The following is an 18904-nucleotide window of genomic DNA, read 5'->3' on the forward strand; positions in this document are numbered from 1 at the left end:
GGGGAATTCTCTCTCCTTTTGGAAATCAAAAACAAACTCCACCTTAATTTGTTTTCTAAAAGACACGGTAGAAAGAGTTGTAAATTTATTATTTAAAATATTTTTCACCTCACATTGCTCCTTAAAAGGATGCAAAGCAAGTTACATCATTAGAAGACAATATTAAAGCTAACAGTAAGTACAAATACTAAAAACGGCTCAAACACCACACTAAAAGATAGTGTGCTCTTGACAAGAAATCTGATGAAAGGCTACCCCTCCACGACAAACTTTCAATTTTTCCAGTATAAGAATTGGAAGTTCTAATAAAATGATTTCTGTTTATGGATGGAATGTTCTGCCCAAGGTTTTTTAGTAAAATATGCTAACATATTAGTAGCAGTAATTTCTATTAAGTTTTTAGCAAACATTGCTGGCACTAGGGAGCTTTCCATTCATGTATGAAGCCACTGTTAAAATGTGTACGTTGGAATGTCATTAAGTACATCCATAGCTACTTACTGCTGAACTTCAGATTTAACATAGGTAAATTAGCTGGTATCATCTTACAAAATGCATGAAAACTGCTGTCACCCTCCTGTAATTGTGAACCACTACGTTTAGCTAGGTTCAGACCCATGACACTTATCAAAAAAATGGTCGAACTAACTTTCCAAATCCATTTTATTCACTTGTACAAAGTCATAGCAAGTACAATTAAATATAAAGAACACAAAACATTAGAAAAAGCAAGTGCTGTTTAAGACATGTTCTAAGTCACATATTGCTTCAAGCTTTATTTTTTCCACACTTTTCTCTAAAGTGATTCTAGTGCTTACAAAAGTGAAATGCACCTCTGACATACCCTAACCCCTTGGTTTTCCAGGGATTACATGTAGGAATAGGAACTGAATTTATGGCTTTACTGCTGTGTATCCCCATAATGGCTAATAAATACCTGTTTAAACAGCAACACTCCCAAGATTTTAGTCAGATTTCAGCTGTTCATTGCCACGATATGAATTCTTTGGGTTTTTCCAGGTAGCATGCAGTATCAGTATAGCTTGATTTAGCCAACCTCAAGTCACAACCTGACATAGTTGGGGGCAGAGGGTGTAAACATGTACTTACTAAGAAGTTGGCAGTTATTTGCATGATGTGTTCACCATTTTGTATCTCATACCACAAGAATAATTTTTCTCTGTACATACAGAAGCACAGAAAATCTAGTCTTCTGATATGTAACAGAAACCCTCTTAAGTGCCAGTCTTGTACAGAAATGGTTCTCAGTAATATTTATTGCTTAAAATCTCGAAGAAATAGGGCAAAGGCCCTTGCAGGAGTATGAGAGCTAAGGGGACAAATTTCCAGGAAAGTTTCAACCAGAGTCATTTTCAACCAACCAGCAGAAGGTTGGCAGTGTTAATACTAATATTCTTGTGCCAACCATAGGAAGTTACATTACTTTCTTCCCTGCTGGTCAGTTTTAGATGACATCTGAGATGCTCCATTTTAATTCTTTAATACTGTTGTCAGGTTGATGTTCCAATCCAAGGCACAACTCTATACAGCAGTAAGCTATAGTTGCGCAGCTAGGTAGTCTCCTACTGAGAAGATTGGTTGGTATCTATGAGTAGAGAGGTTAGCTGGTTGTTATCTTTAAAAGCATCCCCCTCTCTAGCCAAGATGTTTGGGGGAGCGGAGGACCTAAATACAAATATGTTGGGCATTAGCTCTCTTATTTTAAGAGAGAAATCTAAATTTTCACCTGTGATAGCTGCCATTAAAGTCATTTGATCATGCTATGAGGTACATGTGAAACTACAAACACTGAAGTATTGCAGAATGTTATTTTACAGTCTCACATATTAATATGAGAAAGAATTTGTCAAATTGGCAGAAACTCCAACTGTGCTGAAACTGCAAAGTGTCATTGGTGCATTTGGGTGTATTGTGCATTCGGCAAATGAAGGGTATACTGATCCAGATTTATTGAAGACACAAAGAGATGATGCAGGTTTCCATGCTTCCAAGGAGAGAATTATTACAAAGCATTCCATTCATTTTGTGACAGTGCCCACAATTTTAAGATTTGCTCAGCCAAGTAGTTCTACTCACTCTCCTTCATCTTTACCTCTAAAAGAAAGCTTATGCACTGATGAATTTGGATGGTAGTTTTCCACTGTAAAGATGTGAGAGGCAGATAATCCAAATGTAAGTGAGACAGAAATATGTACATGCTCCTTTACCAGAAAGACAAATCATTTCAGCACCTGTTACTGTTTCTCTGAATTAATCAAGTCACAGAGCATAGCCAGAGTTTTAACACATTATAACTCTACTTTGAAAAAAAAATCTCCAGCACAACAATTAGCAAGCTTTAGAAAAGGAGAAAGCCATCCTTTTTCCAGTATCTGCCCATCATGGTTGTCATGTTTGCGGAACTTTATTCTGACTGGCTAGATGTATAAATGAACACTCCCTTTAAGTAGAATTAGACTACTACCACTTAAGAAAAATGGCCTTTAAGCCATAAGAACGTTCTTCATGTACTACTAAAAGGAGGGAAATTGAAAAATAGGACCCACAGATGTTGCAGGCTGGGATATTCCTGTTCCCAGTCATCCATAAAAATTCTGTATCGTCCCCAGTCACCCATTCCTCCTCCCATTCCATTTTAAATCCTTTCCATGCCACTGACTCCAGAGAGCAGCAGGCTGTTCTGCGCTTCTTTCCCCAATAGCATTCGTATAGGGCATTTCCCTCTTAAACATTTTTGTATGGTACTCTATCAAAATGGTTTGGAGTTCACAAATGGCTACTTTGATTTGGTTGGGTGGTAATATTCTGGCTACCAAACTCACACCTGAACATTAAGCGAATGGTTTATTTTTAAAGTCAAGTTCTTTCATTTTATCAGCTGAAAGACTAGGGTTCCAACAAATCCATCTATTTTTGGAAAGAAACCAAAAGTTATGGGTAAGGATATCCAACATAGTCAGCAGGAAAAGACACAATGCATTGGTCATTAAAAAAAGATACTGAAGTTCTGCTAAGACATTAATTCCATAGTTGTGCAGGAGTTTTGTTACTGAAGCCAAAACATTCTTTAAAATCTCCAGATAGCCATTGTACTCCACAAATGCCATTCAAAGCTGCTTTAAAAACATCACTTTAGAGCTTGGCAATAAACGTGGCAGACAGTCTCTCAAAACAAACTCTGAACTGTATCAGATTATTAACATTTTCATGATCATCAAAGGCTTATTTGCTTTTCCACAGACTTAGTTTGGGGGGAAACATGGGCATGTGTTAAGACTGGAAAAGAATATAATCTGTACTGTCAACCTGAGCACTCAACATATATTAAGGAATGTACACTGGTTCGGTGAGACCAGTAGAAAAGTCCATTTCAAAGTACAAATATTAGTAAATGTTCACTATTGCAGAAGCTCACTAAACAAAACTGGTTACAAAATGAAACATTATCAAAAGACAACAAAAAGAAATCTTAGTTCAGTGGCACCAAGTCTGTGTTACTTGCTGCAAATTACTGAACTGATTCCCACTACTTAATTCATGATTGTCTATCTCATTTGGTACAGTAAGATCATGACAGCAAATTAATACAGTTCCAAAATACAATCATAGCACATTACTTACCTATTGCACCAAAATCTTCAATTCCAGATGGCCACGAAATCCACAACTGGAATGTAAACCTGAATATGTCACATATATTTAACAAAAACTGGAGAGAATTTTCTGTAAATCCCCCCAACATTTTCAGATCTCTAACACTTTACAGACAGCTGTATAATAACCTGCATACTCAGGCCTCCACAGCTTAAGACTTGCCAACCATCACTCCCCCATTTTTGCAGACTCGGGATGACTTGCAACAGCAGAGTTACAGAGGCTCAAGAGTGGACTCCACGGAGCAAGAATGGGGAAATGTGACCCTCTAGGTGTTACTGGGCTATGACTCCCAACATCATTCATTCATTACCAGCTATGCTGGCAGTGCTGATGAGAGCTGGGATGTAACATATAGACAGCCACACTCAATGGCTCAGGGGTATCTTTTGGCTTGTGAGGTCACAAGTTGCACTGACCCAGACAAACCACTGCAAGTTAATTAAAATAAGTAGAAAACATAATGGTGTTTACATACCTGATTTTTAAAATGTCCCTGGCCCTCAAAACCAAGAACATTTTTAATTGTAACTAACTCACAGTGTGTCATTATGGAAACCAAATTTCTGTGGATTAGAACTGACGAGTTCAGTAATCAACAAAGATTTAAACATTTGTAAAGGAATCCCTTCTGAGTTCTTTGAATAAAACAGTTCACTGTACAACCTTTTATAGCTTGTCACCTGAAGGTCCACGGGCAAATTTCTTGGCCCACATGTTTTTGAAAAAGGTAAGAGGGAATCTCTACTGGCAAACAAAGTTCCCATTCCCGTCCATCAGTATGGTACCAGTTCTTTGCACTACAGCCAATATAAATAGCCAAAATATAAACAAATGTAACAAACTACCTAATAAAAAATCCTTTTGTAAAAATCTTGCATAGGTAGTTTGGAATTTTGCTGCAGTGTCGTAGTTGTTTCCCAGTACTATTTCTGAAATTAAAACAAAAAGGTGGGGTCCGCTCAAGTTTTGAATCACCGGGCTCGTGCCGAGTAACACCTCATGTATTCAGTCATCCAGGGATTGTCTGGTCCAGATGGTTTCGCTCTCCAGTTTCTCTCGACCTCTGTTGAACGAATCTGTCTCTGGGACAGCTTCCTTTTCTCCACTTGCCTTTTGTTCTTTGCTCTTAACGCAGACTCATGAATCTGACAGAGACATGGAAGTGTCAACCAGTGAGATAAAACTTAAAGCTCCAGGATATTTGGATCATGAGATTGATGCATAGATTTATCTGAGTTACAATGTAATTTGCATTATATAGTTTGCCTTTATAGCAAGAGAGAACGTACATTTCCTTTATATTTACAGACCTAAAAGCAGAGCACCACTGCTCCAGCATTATACAGTGGCCACCATGAATCCAACAGTAGGTAAAATATGTCGAGTCTATATGCTATCCTGGGTGTTCACAGATATTATATTTCTCTGGTCATCTATAGCTACAGTCACGGCCAAAAATATTGGCACCCTTGCAATTCTGTCAGAAAATGCAACCCTTCTCTCTGAAAATTGTTGCAGTTGCAAATGTTTGGGTACTCACATGTTCATTTCTTTGGTTTGCGTTGGAACAACACAAAAAAACTGAAGAAAAGTCAAATCTGATACAATCTCACACAGAAACCCAAAAATGCACTGGCCAAAATTATTTGGTAGCACCCCGTTTGGAAAAAATAACTGAAATCAATGGCTTCCTGTAACCATGAATGAGCTTCTTACACCTCTCTACTGGAATTCTGGACCACTCTTCTTTTGCAAACTGCTCCAGGACCTTCAGATTTGAAGGATGCCTTCTCCCAACTGCTGTTCAGCTATCTCTCCACAGGTGTTCTATGGAATTCAGATCTGGACTCATTGCTGGCCATTTCAGAACTCTCCAGCACTTTGTTTGTAACCATTTTGGAGTGCTTTTTGAAGTGTGTTTCGGGTCGTTGTCTTACAGGAAGACTCATGACCTCTGGTGGAGGTGCAGCTTTCTGACACCGGGCACTACGTTGTGCCCCAAAATTCTTTGGCAATCATCAGATTTCATGATACCATTCACACAGTCAAGACATCCAGTGCCAGAAGCAGCAAAGCAACTCCAAAACATCTTTGAACCTCCACCATGTTTGACTGTAGGGGCTATGTTCTTTTCTTTGAATGCCTCATTTCTTTTTCTGTAAACAGTGCCATGATGTCCTTTACCAAAAAGCTCTACTTTTGTCTCTGTCCACAGTATGTTCTCCCAAAAGAATTGTGGTTTTGTCACATAAGTTTTGACACACTCCAGTCTTGCTTTTTTATGCCTTTGTGTCAGCAGTGGTGTCCTCCTGGGTCTCCTACCATAGCGTCCCTTTTCATTCAGATGGTGACGCATAGTGAGAGCTGACACTGTTGTACCCTGTGTCTGCAGATCAGCTTGAATTTGTTGGGAAGTTAATCTGGGTTCTATATCCACCTTTTGCACAACACTTCGTTGTAATTTTTCAGTAATTCTGCTCTTCACGTCCAGGTAAGTTAGCTACAGTGCCATGGGCTGTAAACCTCTTGATATTGCGCACAGTGGACACAGGAACATTAAGATCTCTGGAGATGGACTTGTAGCCTTGAGATTATCAATGTTTTTCCACAATTTTTCTCTCAAATCCACAGACAACTCTTTACACTTCATTCTTTTCTCCATGCTCACACACAACACAAAGGTTGAGTCAACTTTTCTCACTCTTAACTGGTCACAAGTTGACCACAGGTGTGCCTAAATACAAATTAAAGGAGCATCACATGCTTGAAAAGCAATTATTTCTTACAATTTAGACAGGGTGCCAATAATTTTGGCCAGTGCATTTTTGGGTTTCTGTGTTGAATTGTATCAGATTTGACTTTTCTTCTGTTGTGTGTGTGTGTGTGTGTGTGTGTGTGTGTGTGTGTGTGTGTGTGTGTGTGTGTGTGTGTGTGTGTGTGTGTGTGTGTGTGTGTGTGTGTGTGTGTGTGTGTGTGTGTGTGTGTGTGTGTGTGTGTGTGTGTGTGTTGTTCCAACACAAACCAAAGAAATGAACATGTGAGTACCAAAACATTTTCAACTGCAACAATTTTCAGAGAGAAGGGTTGCATTTTTTGACAAAATTGCAAGGGTGCCAATATTTTTGGCCGTGACTGTATGTCTGTTCCAGATTACCTTTTAACGTGAACATTCATTAGTGCCATCGGACTGCCTCCCATTTACAGCTCTATAACAGAGACTATCCAATGTGTTTGTAACAGTAACAGTAACAGTCGTTATTATTTAATACTGTATTTCAAATATTTGTATACCTCCCACCAGCTAGTAAAGTCCTCAAAGTGATTTATGAATATGAAGGCAAAAACAATTGAATGTTCTGCAATAAAAACAACAGACTCTTACATACCCTGAGCAATGAAAATTAAAGATAAAAATATAGATCAAGGATTGAATGCCTATACTACTGATATTCAAAATTATTACTATTGTTACCGATTGATTGCAGCCAGGTTATTCAAGACCCACGTTTAAATAAAGCTTTAGAACTGGAGGGACAGTTATGTTGATAGATTCTGTTCTAAGGCGACACAGACTTTTAACCCTATTTTGCACAGATAAATCATCATTATCCTGTGCCATCAAGTCAATCCTGTTTTATGGTGACACCTTTCTAGGGTTTTCCAGGTACATGTATTAAGCACTAGAAAAATGTACTGTACTTTTCCGTGTATAAGACGCCCACCACTTTTCTAACCCAAAATTAAGAAATCTAAGTGGGGCTTAGCAAGTGTAGGGGGAAAGGGATCAACGCACTGCACCGCATTAATCCCTGCTTTCCCCTCTACTTGTTTTTTCTCTCCTTAGCTTACTTCCATGTATAAGATGACCCTCAATTTTTAAAGATTTTAGACAAAAGTATAGTTTTGTACATGGAAAAAATATGGTAATTTCAGAGTTTTTTATTCAAGACTGCTTATAAAATGGGCTAAAGCAACAGGAACACTCCCATTTCTTTTCTTTTTTCCCCAATGATATGCATGTCATCCATTGTGCTAGTTTTCAAGTGCCCATTTTTCTTTTGCTGGATGCAGCATGGCAGGACAAGAGAATATATGACTCTCAATGGAAGCAAAAAAGTCTTTACAGGAAACATAACTTGCTCGTCATCTCCCAGCCTCCTACACCCCTGCCCTTGTGCTGTAGAAAGCAATGTCCGTGTTCTTCCTTCACTACACGACAGTTGTACCATCTGCCTCCTTAAGCAACAGAGGGCCATTTGAAGGGGGCCACAAAAAATGGAAACAATTTTTCCGACACCATCTTATGAGTTTCATTATGTGATTTACCGAATCCTGTTTCGGCCTATATTATTTGCATTTTGCATTTATGGCCATGGCCAAAAAAAGGCTGAAAATGTCAGTCTTAAGCATAAAGTCTTTGGTTGTGTCTGTTAAAAATGTATTTCTTGTAGGAAGCTAAGATTCTAAACTGCAAAATCTTTGTCCTCTACAGGAATATTTCTATACTCCCAAATTTACTCAGTTACTTTATGCGTGGTGCAAACTGTCCTTTTATTATACTAGGTTCTGGCAGAATAGGGTACATCATTAGCAGTTTTGAAGAAATCAAACTGTTTTCATGGCTGAAGATAACTGCGCCTGCAATAGATCCAGATGCATTAATTGCTTGCTCTCTTATTGCAGCAAATGGCCATTTCTCATTCTACAGGAAGACAGCGATTCCTATACTGGATCAGATCTATGGTCCCTCAAAGCCAGTGTTTCCACCTTGGACTGGCGGTGACTCTGAAGGGTATTAGGAATCCTTCCTGCAAAGAAGGGCTGCCTGCTTCCCTATGGACCCACCTTCATTATATCTTCTGATATCATTTTCTGCATGCCTCTGCCTTCATAGTTTAAATAAGTGGTTTAAAAGAGATATAGCTGTATAATAATGTCCCAATTATAGGCTTCCTCTTTAGGATTGTTCACTTGTCACAAGACAAAGTTTCAGCACTAGGTTGAAACAGTTTTAATCTGTCTGCATTTTAGCAATGTCTGCATTAGCAATTAACTTTTATTGTGGGTTGCCAACTTTTAAGCACTTTTTTGCTACCTAGTCTTATTTAAGAACAGGTTTATACTGTTGTTCACTTTTTAAAAGTTCATACATTTGTATTCAGGGGTACTGCTGTTTAGCAACATCTATTTGAGAGATCTATGGAGTGAAAAGTAAAATATACTACTTTTCTAAGTAAATCCATTTGTCCATTTATTTCACATATCAAATATCCAATCATCAGCTTTTCATTGGGTTGGTGACAACAGGACACCTATAAAACACCACTAAAAATGCCAATTCAGAGTCAGCGGCCCTCAACTATAGATATTTTTGCTTCCATTAAGATGGCAAATGAAGGTTCTAAAATGATGTATCAGACTGACTTCTGTTGCATGTCAACTTAATATGCTAAAATGGGGATTATCTTTTGACAACAGTTCTTTTGCATAAATAGGCAGACAAGCCAGGAAGTCTCTGTTAACTATAGTCTTCTGCCTCTAGAATGGGAAACTATAAAGAGAGGATAAGTTATGGCTTGGGAACAAACCAGATTATACAACCAACTTCAGGCCATGGTTCAATATCTGGGCTTGTTCTGAAACTAATAATCAGTTTCCTAAGTTTGAATGAAACATAGTTAACGGAATATGTCCTGGCTTGATTGCTGGTTCATGCAAATGGAGAAGCAAAGAGACTGCCTACAGAAGCAAAAAGGTAACTTGTTAGGAACACAGGAAAACTGCTTTATGCCAAGTCAGATATTGGTCCATCTAGCTCAGTACTGTGAATTCTGACTAGAAGTGGTATCCTAGGGTTTGGGGCAGGGTTCGGTCCCATTGTTACTGGGAGATGCTGGTGACCAAATCTCAGGCCATCTGCATTCAAAGTACATGCTCTAGCATTAAGCTACAGCCCCACCTTAATTAATGTCTGCGACAGGAACCCTGACCAATCTGCTTGGTAACAGGGAAAGAAAGCAACTGGCTGGGTGGTGCATGTAGCAAGCCTGTCCTGGAGCCTGAAGGAGGAAGGAGCTGGAGGGCTGGAATATGATGAGAAGGAGAGTGTAACTAAAGGAGGGGGGTTGTTATTGGGTTGTTTTAACTGAAGAACTGAAGCTTAGGTCCATTCCTAAGCTGATGTTACTCTTTAATAAAAATATATATTATTTTCATTCTTTAACCACTGGGTCTGGTGTATTTAATGGTGAGTGTCAAACATATTAATGGAAAGTTGTTTTAAAAAGTGACAAGCTTGGGTTGGGGCTGGTCACAAAGATATTTTTCTTAGTAAACAATTAATGTCCTAGTTTAGTAAGCCATGATATGGTCACAGGGATGTGGTGGCACTGCAGGTTAAACCGCAGAAGCCTTTGTGCTGCGAGGTCAGAAGACTAGCAGTCGTAAGATCGAATCCACATGGCGGAGTGAGCTCCCGTCGCTTGTCCCAGCACCTTTTGCATGCAAAATGCGAGTAGATAAATAGGTACCACCTCGGTGGGAAGGTAATGGCATTCCGTGTCTAGTCACGCTGGCCACAGAAACGGCCTAGAGACAAACGCTGGCTCCATGGCTTGGAAATGAGGATGAGCAGCGCCCCCTAGAGTCGGACACGACTGGACTAAATGTCGAGGGGAACCTTTATCTATGATCACCTATTGGTATGCTCTCTGGGATAACATGAATTGTGATGCAATAACATCTGGAGGGCTACATTTCTTATCCCTCATCTTTATGTATTTTTGGATATTCAATTCTAAAAGGCAGATCGTTTTGCTCATTTCAGTAAGCATTCTTACTGAAGCACAGCATTCAAGTTTGACAACTATGCATTGTATGCTTTTTTTAAAAAAAACTTGGTTTCTGTGGTTCATTCTGTAATACTGTACAGGAATGAACTTTTCTATGGAATCACACATTCTGCAAATCAGCAGCACTTTGCATGAACTTACTAGCTCGTTCCAGGAGCCTACCATGATGTACATCAACTCTTTGTGCCATTCCTAAACTCGGTTCTGTCTGTCTTGGGACACTTGATGCTAACTGCCTGCCGCTTTATAAAGATATTGCTTTCTCCCTCCCTCTGATAAGGGACAGGTCACATTTTCTAGCCTCGAGCGTTCCTTCCACAGCAGCACTAAAATGGCAGCCAGAAAGAAAAAGAAACAGCATTACAATACATTCACAAGTACTGCTCGGTGCAATCTGTACATCTGGGGTGGTGAACCTGGGGCTCTCCAGCTGTTGTTGGATGGTTCTTCCCATCAGTCCTAGCAAGCACAGCACATGGTAAGAGGTATGGGGGTTGTGATTTGACATCTGGGGGACCACGCATTCTGGACTGCTCGGAGGTTTAGGCGTCTGGCTGAGGAGCCAGAGGTTGGGAGTTTGATTCCCTGCTGTGCCTCCTTGACAGGGACTGGACTCAATGATCCATCAGGCTTCTTCCAGCTCTGCAGTTCTACAATTGTCATCTAAGAAACGAAGGCTGGAGAAGACATGTTTTGTAACTACCTTGCACGGCAGAGGCAGGAGCTAATGGTCCTCAGATGATTATGAACACCAACTACCATCATGCCTGAGCACCAGACAGTTGACAAAAGGCCAACATATCAAAAGTTAGACATTTGCCACTCCACCAAAGGCTTCAGTCTTCATGGTTTGTTACAATCAATACAGGAAGACATTTACAGATGATCACTGACTCCTGACTCACCCTCTCTGAACACGACAGAGTGTGTTGCAGGCAGGTTACCCCCCCCCCCTCTATTCCAGAATAACTACTTCACAGGAAGTCCACTTTCTTCCCCTTCTCAGAATGTCACCACTGGTCAGAGAAGCAAGGGCCCTCTGGTAGTTAGGGAAAACTACAAAAAGCGCAATAGTTTGGACAGCGCAAGTACCAAAATAATCCAGAAGGGTATGCCGAGATTGAGAATTACAAACCTAAAGGAGGAGGAGGTGCAATTGCCAACAGAACCTACTCTTCTGCAAGTATACGGGCAGCTGAGCAAACATAATGGCTCAAATCCTGCTATGGAAACAGGGTAACCTTTAGAGGTGAACTGCCACAGGTTAAAGCACGCTTTTTAAAGCATCTCCATAGACCTTACCTATTGCATGCTGACTTGCATGGGACAGTATGTATCAGATGATGTCTACAGAGATTTCTTAAGGCAATTAGCTTCCAAAAGTTGCTTCCAAATTTTTTGCATAATGGCATAATATTTCAGCCAATAAACATGGGTCAGAAAATTAGGCAAGTCCAGCCCATGGCTGGAGAAAGTTGCTTTTTTAAAGATTGCCACAGAATCCACCAGCCAACCTTGGAAGAACTCGGTGTGGCAAAAAGAAAAGTAACTTTTCTAAACTCTGGCCAGCCCAACCACAAAAGCAAACTAGGTACACCCACTGGTTGCCTCTTACCTAGACGGAGGAGAGAAATGTGCCCGCTCTTTTGGAAGAGGTACACGAAGGCAGCTTAGCAGCTAACTAGTTCAACTGTTATCCCATGTGTGCCAAGGAGTATACACTCCAAAGCTTCTTTCAGAGGAAACATTAAAAAAAATAAGAAGACATGCTGAGCCAGTCAATGCCTGTTGTGAGGCATATGAAAAAAGGCAGAGGAGGGGAAACCTCAGGTCACGGAGCCCCACCCAGTCTTCCCTAGAAGATCATACCGCCTCCTCCTTCACGACATCATCATTTTGTGGGTTACCTGCTTTCAAATAGGCTTTCCCACTCTAAAAGATTAAATCATTTCTCCTAATGCTTGGTCATTGATAGGAAAACTTCTCTGCTAAAATATACTGCTACCATTGGTCCCATCCTTTTGCCTTATCACTACGAGGATGCCCACCCACCCACTCCAAAAACTCTAGCCCTTCGACTGAAAAAGGTTCCATACCTTAACTTATGGGCAAAAATGTACTTTAGGAAACAAACAAATCTTGGGAGCCTAGAGAGGTTTAAACAGGGAGCATATGTTCAGAATGTACCTAGCCGAACCTGATATGGGGGGCAGATGGAGATACAAAACCCAAGCGTGTTCTTTCAACGGGCTTACTTCATTCTCTGAAGCAGATGCACAGACATTGTGTGTCTTCTGATTGCCTGTGTTAGTCTGTTTTTCCCCCCAGGCGTACAAAGCAAATGGGTGTCGTATTTCCTTTGTCGTATCTGTCTTTTGAGGACTTTTCAGCCGTCTTCTGTCAGTGCGTCCACCTAAAACACTCCGACCTGCAGGGAGTCGCTGTGCTTGACTAGTTGACTTGTCAGGCTCTTTCACTGCCGGCTTCCTTTCCTCTTGGTCAACCTCAGGCTTTTCTTCAGCTTTTTCTTTTGCTTCTTCATCTGGAAGATTAGAAGAAGGTTGATAGGCTGCCAATAATATACACAACTCTTGCAGCTGATCACTGCAATATCAGTTTTTTGATTGATATAAACCATAAGAACACAGAAAGTAAAATGGGTAATCTGTAGGAGATCAGCACTCTCAAATATTCACAATCATAACAGAAGGAAGAGTCATCTTCAAATACAATATTAAAACCCTTAGGTTTTGGATCCTTTAACAACATATGCTCCCCCCCCCAAGCCATGGGTCACATTTTTTCTTTATTCATATCAGAACACTGCAGAATTTAAAATTATAGATGGATATGAAATAAAGGTAGAATTAAAAACAAATTAAAATGTTAAGCTAATTAGACTATTTTTGACCTGCCTCTTCAGGTAGGCTTTTAATAATGACAATTAAACCCTGAATCTGCTTTTCTAAGTGTGTTTTTACAGTTTTGAAATGCTTTTTTTATAATTGTATTGTTAATTAATTTTATATTACTATATTTTTCCATGTATACGACACCCCCATGTATAAGACACCCACACCCAGTTTTCTGGAGGGGTGCTTTGATCAAAGTGCTTTGATTGTTTCCCCCTCCACTTTCTTGCAAGGAAAGTGCTTTACCCCCTCCACTATCTTCACGAAAAGTGGAGGGGGAAAGCAGGAATCAAAGCGCTTTGATTCCTCCCCCTTACTTCCATGTATAAGATGACCCTCAATCTAAATATTTTAGAGAACAGTATCGTCTTATACACGGAAAAATACGGGGAAAATATGGTAGCAATGTAGGCTTTTTTGTTGTTTAACCTTGTAATTTATTGTGTTTTTAGTATGACTTGCTCTCATATTATGAGCTGCTTTGGGTCCCCTTACCAACAGAAAGGTGGCTTGCAAATAAAACAAATAAAATAACAAGCTTTTGAGTGTCTAAGAACACTTCTTGAGATGAATGGAGCATTCATAAACTTAAAATGATGTTTGGTGATTAGAACTGAGGAAATCAAAAGTAATACAGGAACCGTTACCTAGGCTGCTGGAATCAAGGAAAAAGGCAAATGACAGATGAACCCACAATAAAGCCCAAAATCTCCTCTGGCCACTCCAACCATGGAAGGATCAGACTGAGGTAATCCCATGAGGTATAAATATCCCCTTGCAATTACTCTGCCAGGCATTTTGTGGAGCTGTAGGGTGAAGAGACAGACTGTCATCACTCCTTAGATAGACTTTTTGTGATTTGGAATAGCCTTCTTGTTCCCACACTCTGCCTGATTAGATTTTACTGTAATATTGTCACAATGTTAGGATTGAGCATGTGTATGACTGTGAAAGGATAATTACTGTATGAACCTTTCAGTAAATAGGTCTCACAATTAGGGCACTACAATGTCATCCTTCATTCACTGGCCTTTTTGGTTTTAAATGGAGGTCCAGAGACACATATAATGGCACAGAACCAGAGATAGTGTGGGAAAGAATGTCTTTAAGAAGTACAGGGTGGGTCACACTCAATCTGTATGTCCTTTGTTCAGGTATACAGAAAGGGGGAGGTTTTTTATCAACTGGCATTCTAGATATAGAAGTGTTGAGACCTGCCCCACCATTGTTGTTACTTTGGCCATGGTTTCAGCAATCAATTATAGGAGTGGGTAGGGGAAGAATCATTGTAGCATGTGCTTTGTGTGGACAGGTCACACAATTAGGGTGCTATATACCTCCCCAGGCACAACAATTCACAAGATAAACTTTTTAAAAAGCCAATGGTCTTAGAAACACAGATACTATCATGGATCCATGGGATGGTGTGCCCATCTTGTTCTTCTCTGTAGCTGAAATCAACTACAGTGGTGCCTCACTTTACGATTGCCCCACATTACGACGAATCCGCTTTACGATGATCTTTTTGCAATCGCAAAATGATGGTCTAAATGGGAAAATTTTGCTTTGCGATGATCGGTTCCCGGCTTCGGGATCCAATTCTTTGCAAAACGATGATTTTTCAACACCTGATCGATGGTTTCAAAATGGCTGCCAGGTAAATAAAATGGCTCCCTGCTGTGTTTAGGGACGGATTCCTCTCTATACAGGCAGCGAAAATGAACGCCGTATGGAGGATCTTCGCTGGACGGTGAGTTTTAAGCCCATTGGAACACATTGAAAGGTTTTAAATGCGTTTCAATGGGCTTTTTATTTTTGCTTTACGATGTTTTTGCTTAACTGCGATTTTCCTGGAATGGATTATCGCCGTTAAGCGAGGCCCCACTGTATTTCTTGTAGCCTCATATACTGCAGATTAGTACACATGAATCTTCAACAGAGTATCTGATTTAAGGTCTCCATTGTGTCACTACTTTCAAAGACCACACTCTGGGAAGCAGCACTGCTTTAAAAAGACATCAACCCAGACAGTGACGTTGGCCTGTTGATACACCCACAAAGGAAGTGCATCAGTGAAGAGAGCTATAATACTCCAGTGGTTCTCAGCCTTGAGTCCCAAATGTTCCTGGACTACAGCTCCCAGAAATCTTGGCCAGTGATGAAGGCTTCAGGGAGTTGCAGTTCAAGAACATGTGGGGACCCAAGGTTGAGAACCACTGTAATAGAGCATTCAAGTGTGATGCTTTATCTCTAGAAGAGGACAGACCAAGAGTGGTTATGACATATATCTTACAGACGCACACAACTCCTATCAGCCGCTGGTACAACAATGACATCTTGGGCCTCACATAGAATTCCTGTTAGCATGCAACAGACATTTCCACTGTCACTGTCTTATTTTTGGCTGGAAAATAAAAAGCTTATGCAATTTTAAAGATGCCTGACACCATGGCAACCACTTACGTAAGCAGCTGTAGATCACTGTGGGAATCACCAACACAACTGAGACTCTTTTCTGAACACAAAGCATACACAGGATGTCACTACCAACCATTCTTGTAAAGCAAGAGTCACACAACCCTTTTACACACACCGAAGTGATAGTAAAGTGGGACCATCCCAAAATTTGGTTGCAAATCCATGAATTACCTACATAGAAAAAAGCACACTTAACTGTGTCAAGCTGTCATGCAGTGACTGGCCTGCGTTTGCTGCTTACTAAGTAGTTCACCATATTATCTAAGCTAAAGGGCAGAATTGCTATTAATATTATCAGTAGTACGTGGTATAGAAAAAAACATTAGTGACATTAAAATCCTCCATTGCATGGGTCAATTAAAAAAAGCCAACAAAACACAAAAGATACTTTCTGGAATAAATGGAAACATGTTTTAAAGTATCTACTTTCCATCTTTTGAAACAGATGCACATCTGTGTTTTTTCTCCCCACTGCTGTGAGAGGCTTTTAGATTACCTTACTGATTATGATGCTGGCCTACTGCTTTTTATACTGCTACTGTGCTGACTTGATGAATTATAGGTAATATAAATGGAGGTTGGATTTTTTAAAGTACAGTTTTAAAGGTTGAAACTGTGATATTTAAGGGGACTTTTTTCTAAGTTGTCTTGAGAAGATTCCATCCTGAAAGGAGCCCAAACATATTTTCAGAAAGTACATAATATGAGAGCAGGGAAAAGTAACTCTGGTGAGCATGGAGGCCAATTTTTTGCATGTGTGACCCACTTTGGGCTGCCATCGCCCCTAAAATGGGTATAAATCACCAAAAACCTAAACGACCTGTAAGTAAATATCTGCTGCTGTGCAAAAGGAGATGTGGGGAGGCCCAGCAGGAAACAGGTCCAGTGGAGTAGGGAAAAGGGTGAGCAATTTGCCAAGGGGCATGAAAAGAGAGACAGAGCAAGGTCCAGGGATTGAAAAACATGGCTCTTGGGCTACATTTTAGCCACCCCCGTTTAGAGACTTTAAAACATTAATGATGAGGTCAGTGGAAACCACTACCTAAAGCTTATGATAGCTAACAATACTTGGCTAATACACTATCAACATTCCAATCCCCGAGATGGAGCCATTCTGTACCAACCAAAACATTCGAAGAGGACTGATATACCGTAGTATGGTAGGATTCTGGCTCCTATATTTCACTAAGATTATGATCGAAAGCTTCCTTTAAGGCAGAAAGGTTGTAAGGCTGCTGGAAGTGAATCAAGACAGAGGCTCATTTTTTATCCAAAATCACCCACAGCTAAGCCTACTGATTTCCACTGACTTTAACCATCACTCTGCACAGGATGGGGCTGCGGGTTAAGCCAGCTGTTCTGGAGTAATGCCTCTGAATAGAAAGCTGCTGAAATAAATCGCGACTCTGGTGCCAAGAGCGGGGGGGGGCTCTCTCTCTCTCGCTGGCCGGCGAGTGAACGCGGGAGAAGCAAACCCGGCACGTCGCCCTGCTGCGAAGCCTTCCGAGCCTTGCTCGAGGCGGCACGAGAGAAGGCGAGGTGTGAACGTGAGAACCTGCCAGTTCGTGCTCAGGGAGGCCTGGCGAGCAGTTCGGGCGGAGGCCGCCTCCCCGGCCTTTTCCCTCTTTCTCTCTCCGCCTCCCCGGCCCAGAAAGGCGTGTGTTTTTCCCCCCCTCGAGCTTCTTCCAGGGGCTTCCGCCAACGAGGGTGGGCACGCGCGTCGCCTCCGGCTGCAGGCGAGGCAACCAAGCCTGCGCTCGGCGACGAAACCAACGGGGGCAGATCCGCCTTCGCCCGTTCCCAGGCAGATGGCTAAGGCGCCAAAACGGTGCAAACGCGCCCGCTGGGTCCTTGCGCCCTCCGCTTTCCTATCACCAGCAGCGGCGCGCAGAAACGCTGGAGCAGCAACCCGGACGCCAAGCCGAGCCTCTCTCGGCTGTTCAGATTCTTGGAAAGACGAGGAGTTCCCTCTTTTCTCGCCTTGGCTGCAGAAACATCAAGATCCAGCGAGGGCAGAAGAGGGACAAGCAGCGATGCTCGCCCTCCCTCCCTCCCTGCGTGCTCCACAGCGACTCACGGGGCCAGCCGGCTCCCAGCATCAACCGACTGCCTCCGCCCGCGTCAGCGGAGGGGAAAGCTAGCGACTCCTTCAAGGTCATTCCAGAAATATGCTCCCAGCCACCCCCCCGCACACACGCGCACGGTCCCTTTCAAGCGGGACTGGAAAACATACCAGATCCGCGCAAAGGTCCGACCGGGCTGTATATTCCAGCTTCCGCAGATCCACCGGTCCTGTCCTGTCCCGGCTCTCCGTGCGCCTCCGCTTTCCCAGGGGTGACCGCGGCTTCCTCCTCTCGCTGCTGGGCAGCCTGGGGGCTAGAAGCGCCCGGGGGCGACGAGGAGCCCGCGCTGCCGCTGCTGAGGCTGCTGTCCTGCTCCCAGCCGTCCCAGAACCAAGGCCGGTGCGTCTGCTCCAAGATGCGCCGGCTCAAGCGGTAGCGCAGCAGCTCCTGGTAGCAGGGGCCGCACGCCTCCCATTTCGGCTCCTTGAAGCGCTTCATGTACTCGCTTTTCACGCACCGCGAGGGCACCATGGTGGGAGCGCGCTCGGGCCACGCGCGTCGCCCCGCAGCCAGGACTCGCCGGCCTCCCAAGCGGAGAGCGCCCTTCGCCCCACCTCCCGCTGGAACGTTTGAACACAAACAGCGACGTTCGATATCCGCCTCCGCCCGCCTCAGCCAATGGGTGCGCGACTTGCAGCCTCTGTCGTACGTCATAAACGAGGTTCAGAGGCTCTTTAAAAACATCAAAGGCGGCACCTCCCTGTTCGACGAACCTATCGGAGGAGTGCCTTGGGGCCGAGCGGTGCTCAAAGGCGGCAACCTTAGGCTCCAACCTCTTTCGCTGGGTGACGTTTGAGTTGGTTTAAAACCCTGCGCGGGCGCTTCTCTGCGATACAGTAGTACTGATGTTTTCAGCCACTAT

General features: G+C 42.2%; 1 protein-coding gene across 2 annotated transcripts; it reads right to left on the reverse strand.

Annotated features, from left to right (window-relative positions):
* Positions 1 to 645: 645 nt before the first annotated feature.
* CCSAP (centriole, cilia and spindle associated protein) lies at positions 646 to 18629 on the reverse strand. Of its 2 annotated transcripts, XR_002299954.3 has the most exons (4): positions 18153 to 18629; positions 12785 to 13071; positions 10671 to 10855; positions 646 to 4823 (listed from the first exon to the last, which is right to left on the reverse strand). XR_002299954.3 is itself a non-coding variant. In XM_020786582.3 (3 exons), the coding sequence occupies exons 1-3, from the start codon at positions 18511 to 18513 to the stop codon at positions 4650 to 4652; spliced, it is 822 nt and encodes a 273-aa protein (XP_020642241.3). In that variant the 5' UTR covers positions 18514 to 18624; the 3' UTR covers positions 646 to 4649. The 2 variants fall into 2 exon arrangements, 1 of the variants encoding a protein (XP_020642241.3); XM_020786582.3 differs by lacking the exon at positions 10671 to 10855 and having other exon boundaries at positions 18153 to 18624.
* Positions 18630 to 18904: the final 275 nt, after the last annotated feature.

This window comes from Pogona vitticeps, chromosome 1 (genome assembly GCF_051106095.1).
Source record: "Pogona vitticeps strain Pit_001003342236 chromosome 1, PviZW2.1, whole genome shotgun sequence".
Taxonomy (NCBI): Eukaryota; Metazoa; Chordata; class Lepidosauria; order Squamata; family Agamidae; genus Pogona; species Pogona vitticeps.

Bases quoted from the DNA above. Each gene is read 5' to 3' on its own strand.
- CCSAP (XM_020786582.3), bottom strand. From the start codon at position 18,513: ATGGTGCCCTCGCGGTGCGTGAAAAGCGAGTACATGAAGCGCTTCAAG. The intron at 13,072-18,152 runs GTATGTTTTCCA...CTAATCTTCCAG, and splicing joins CGGACCTTTGCGCGGATCTG to ATGAAGAAGCAAAAGAAAAA. The intron at 4,824-12,784 runs GTAAGCCCGTTG...TGTCTCTGTCAG, and splicing joins CATCTGCTTCAGAGAATGAA to ATTCATGAGTCTGCGTTAAG.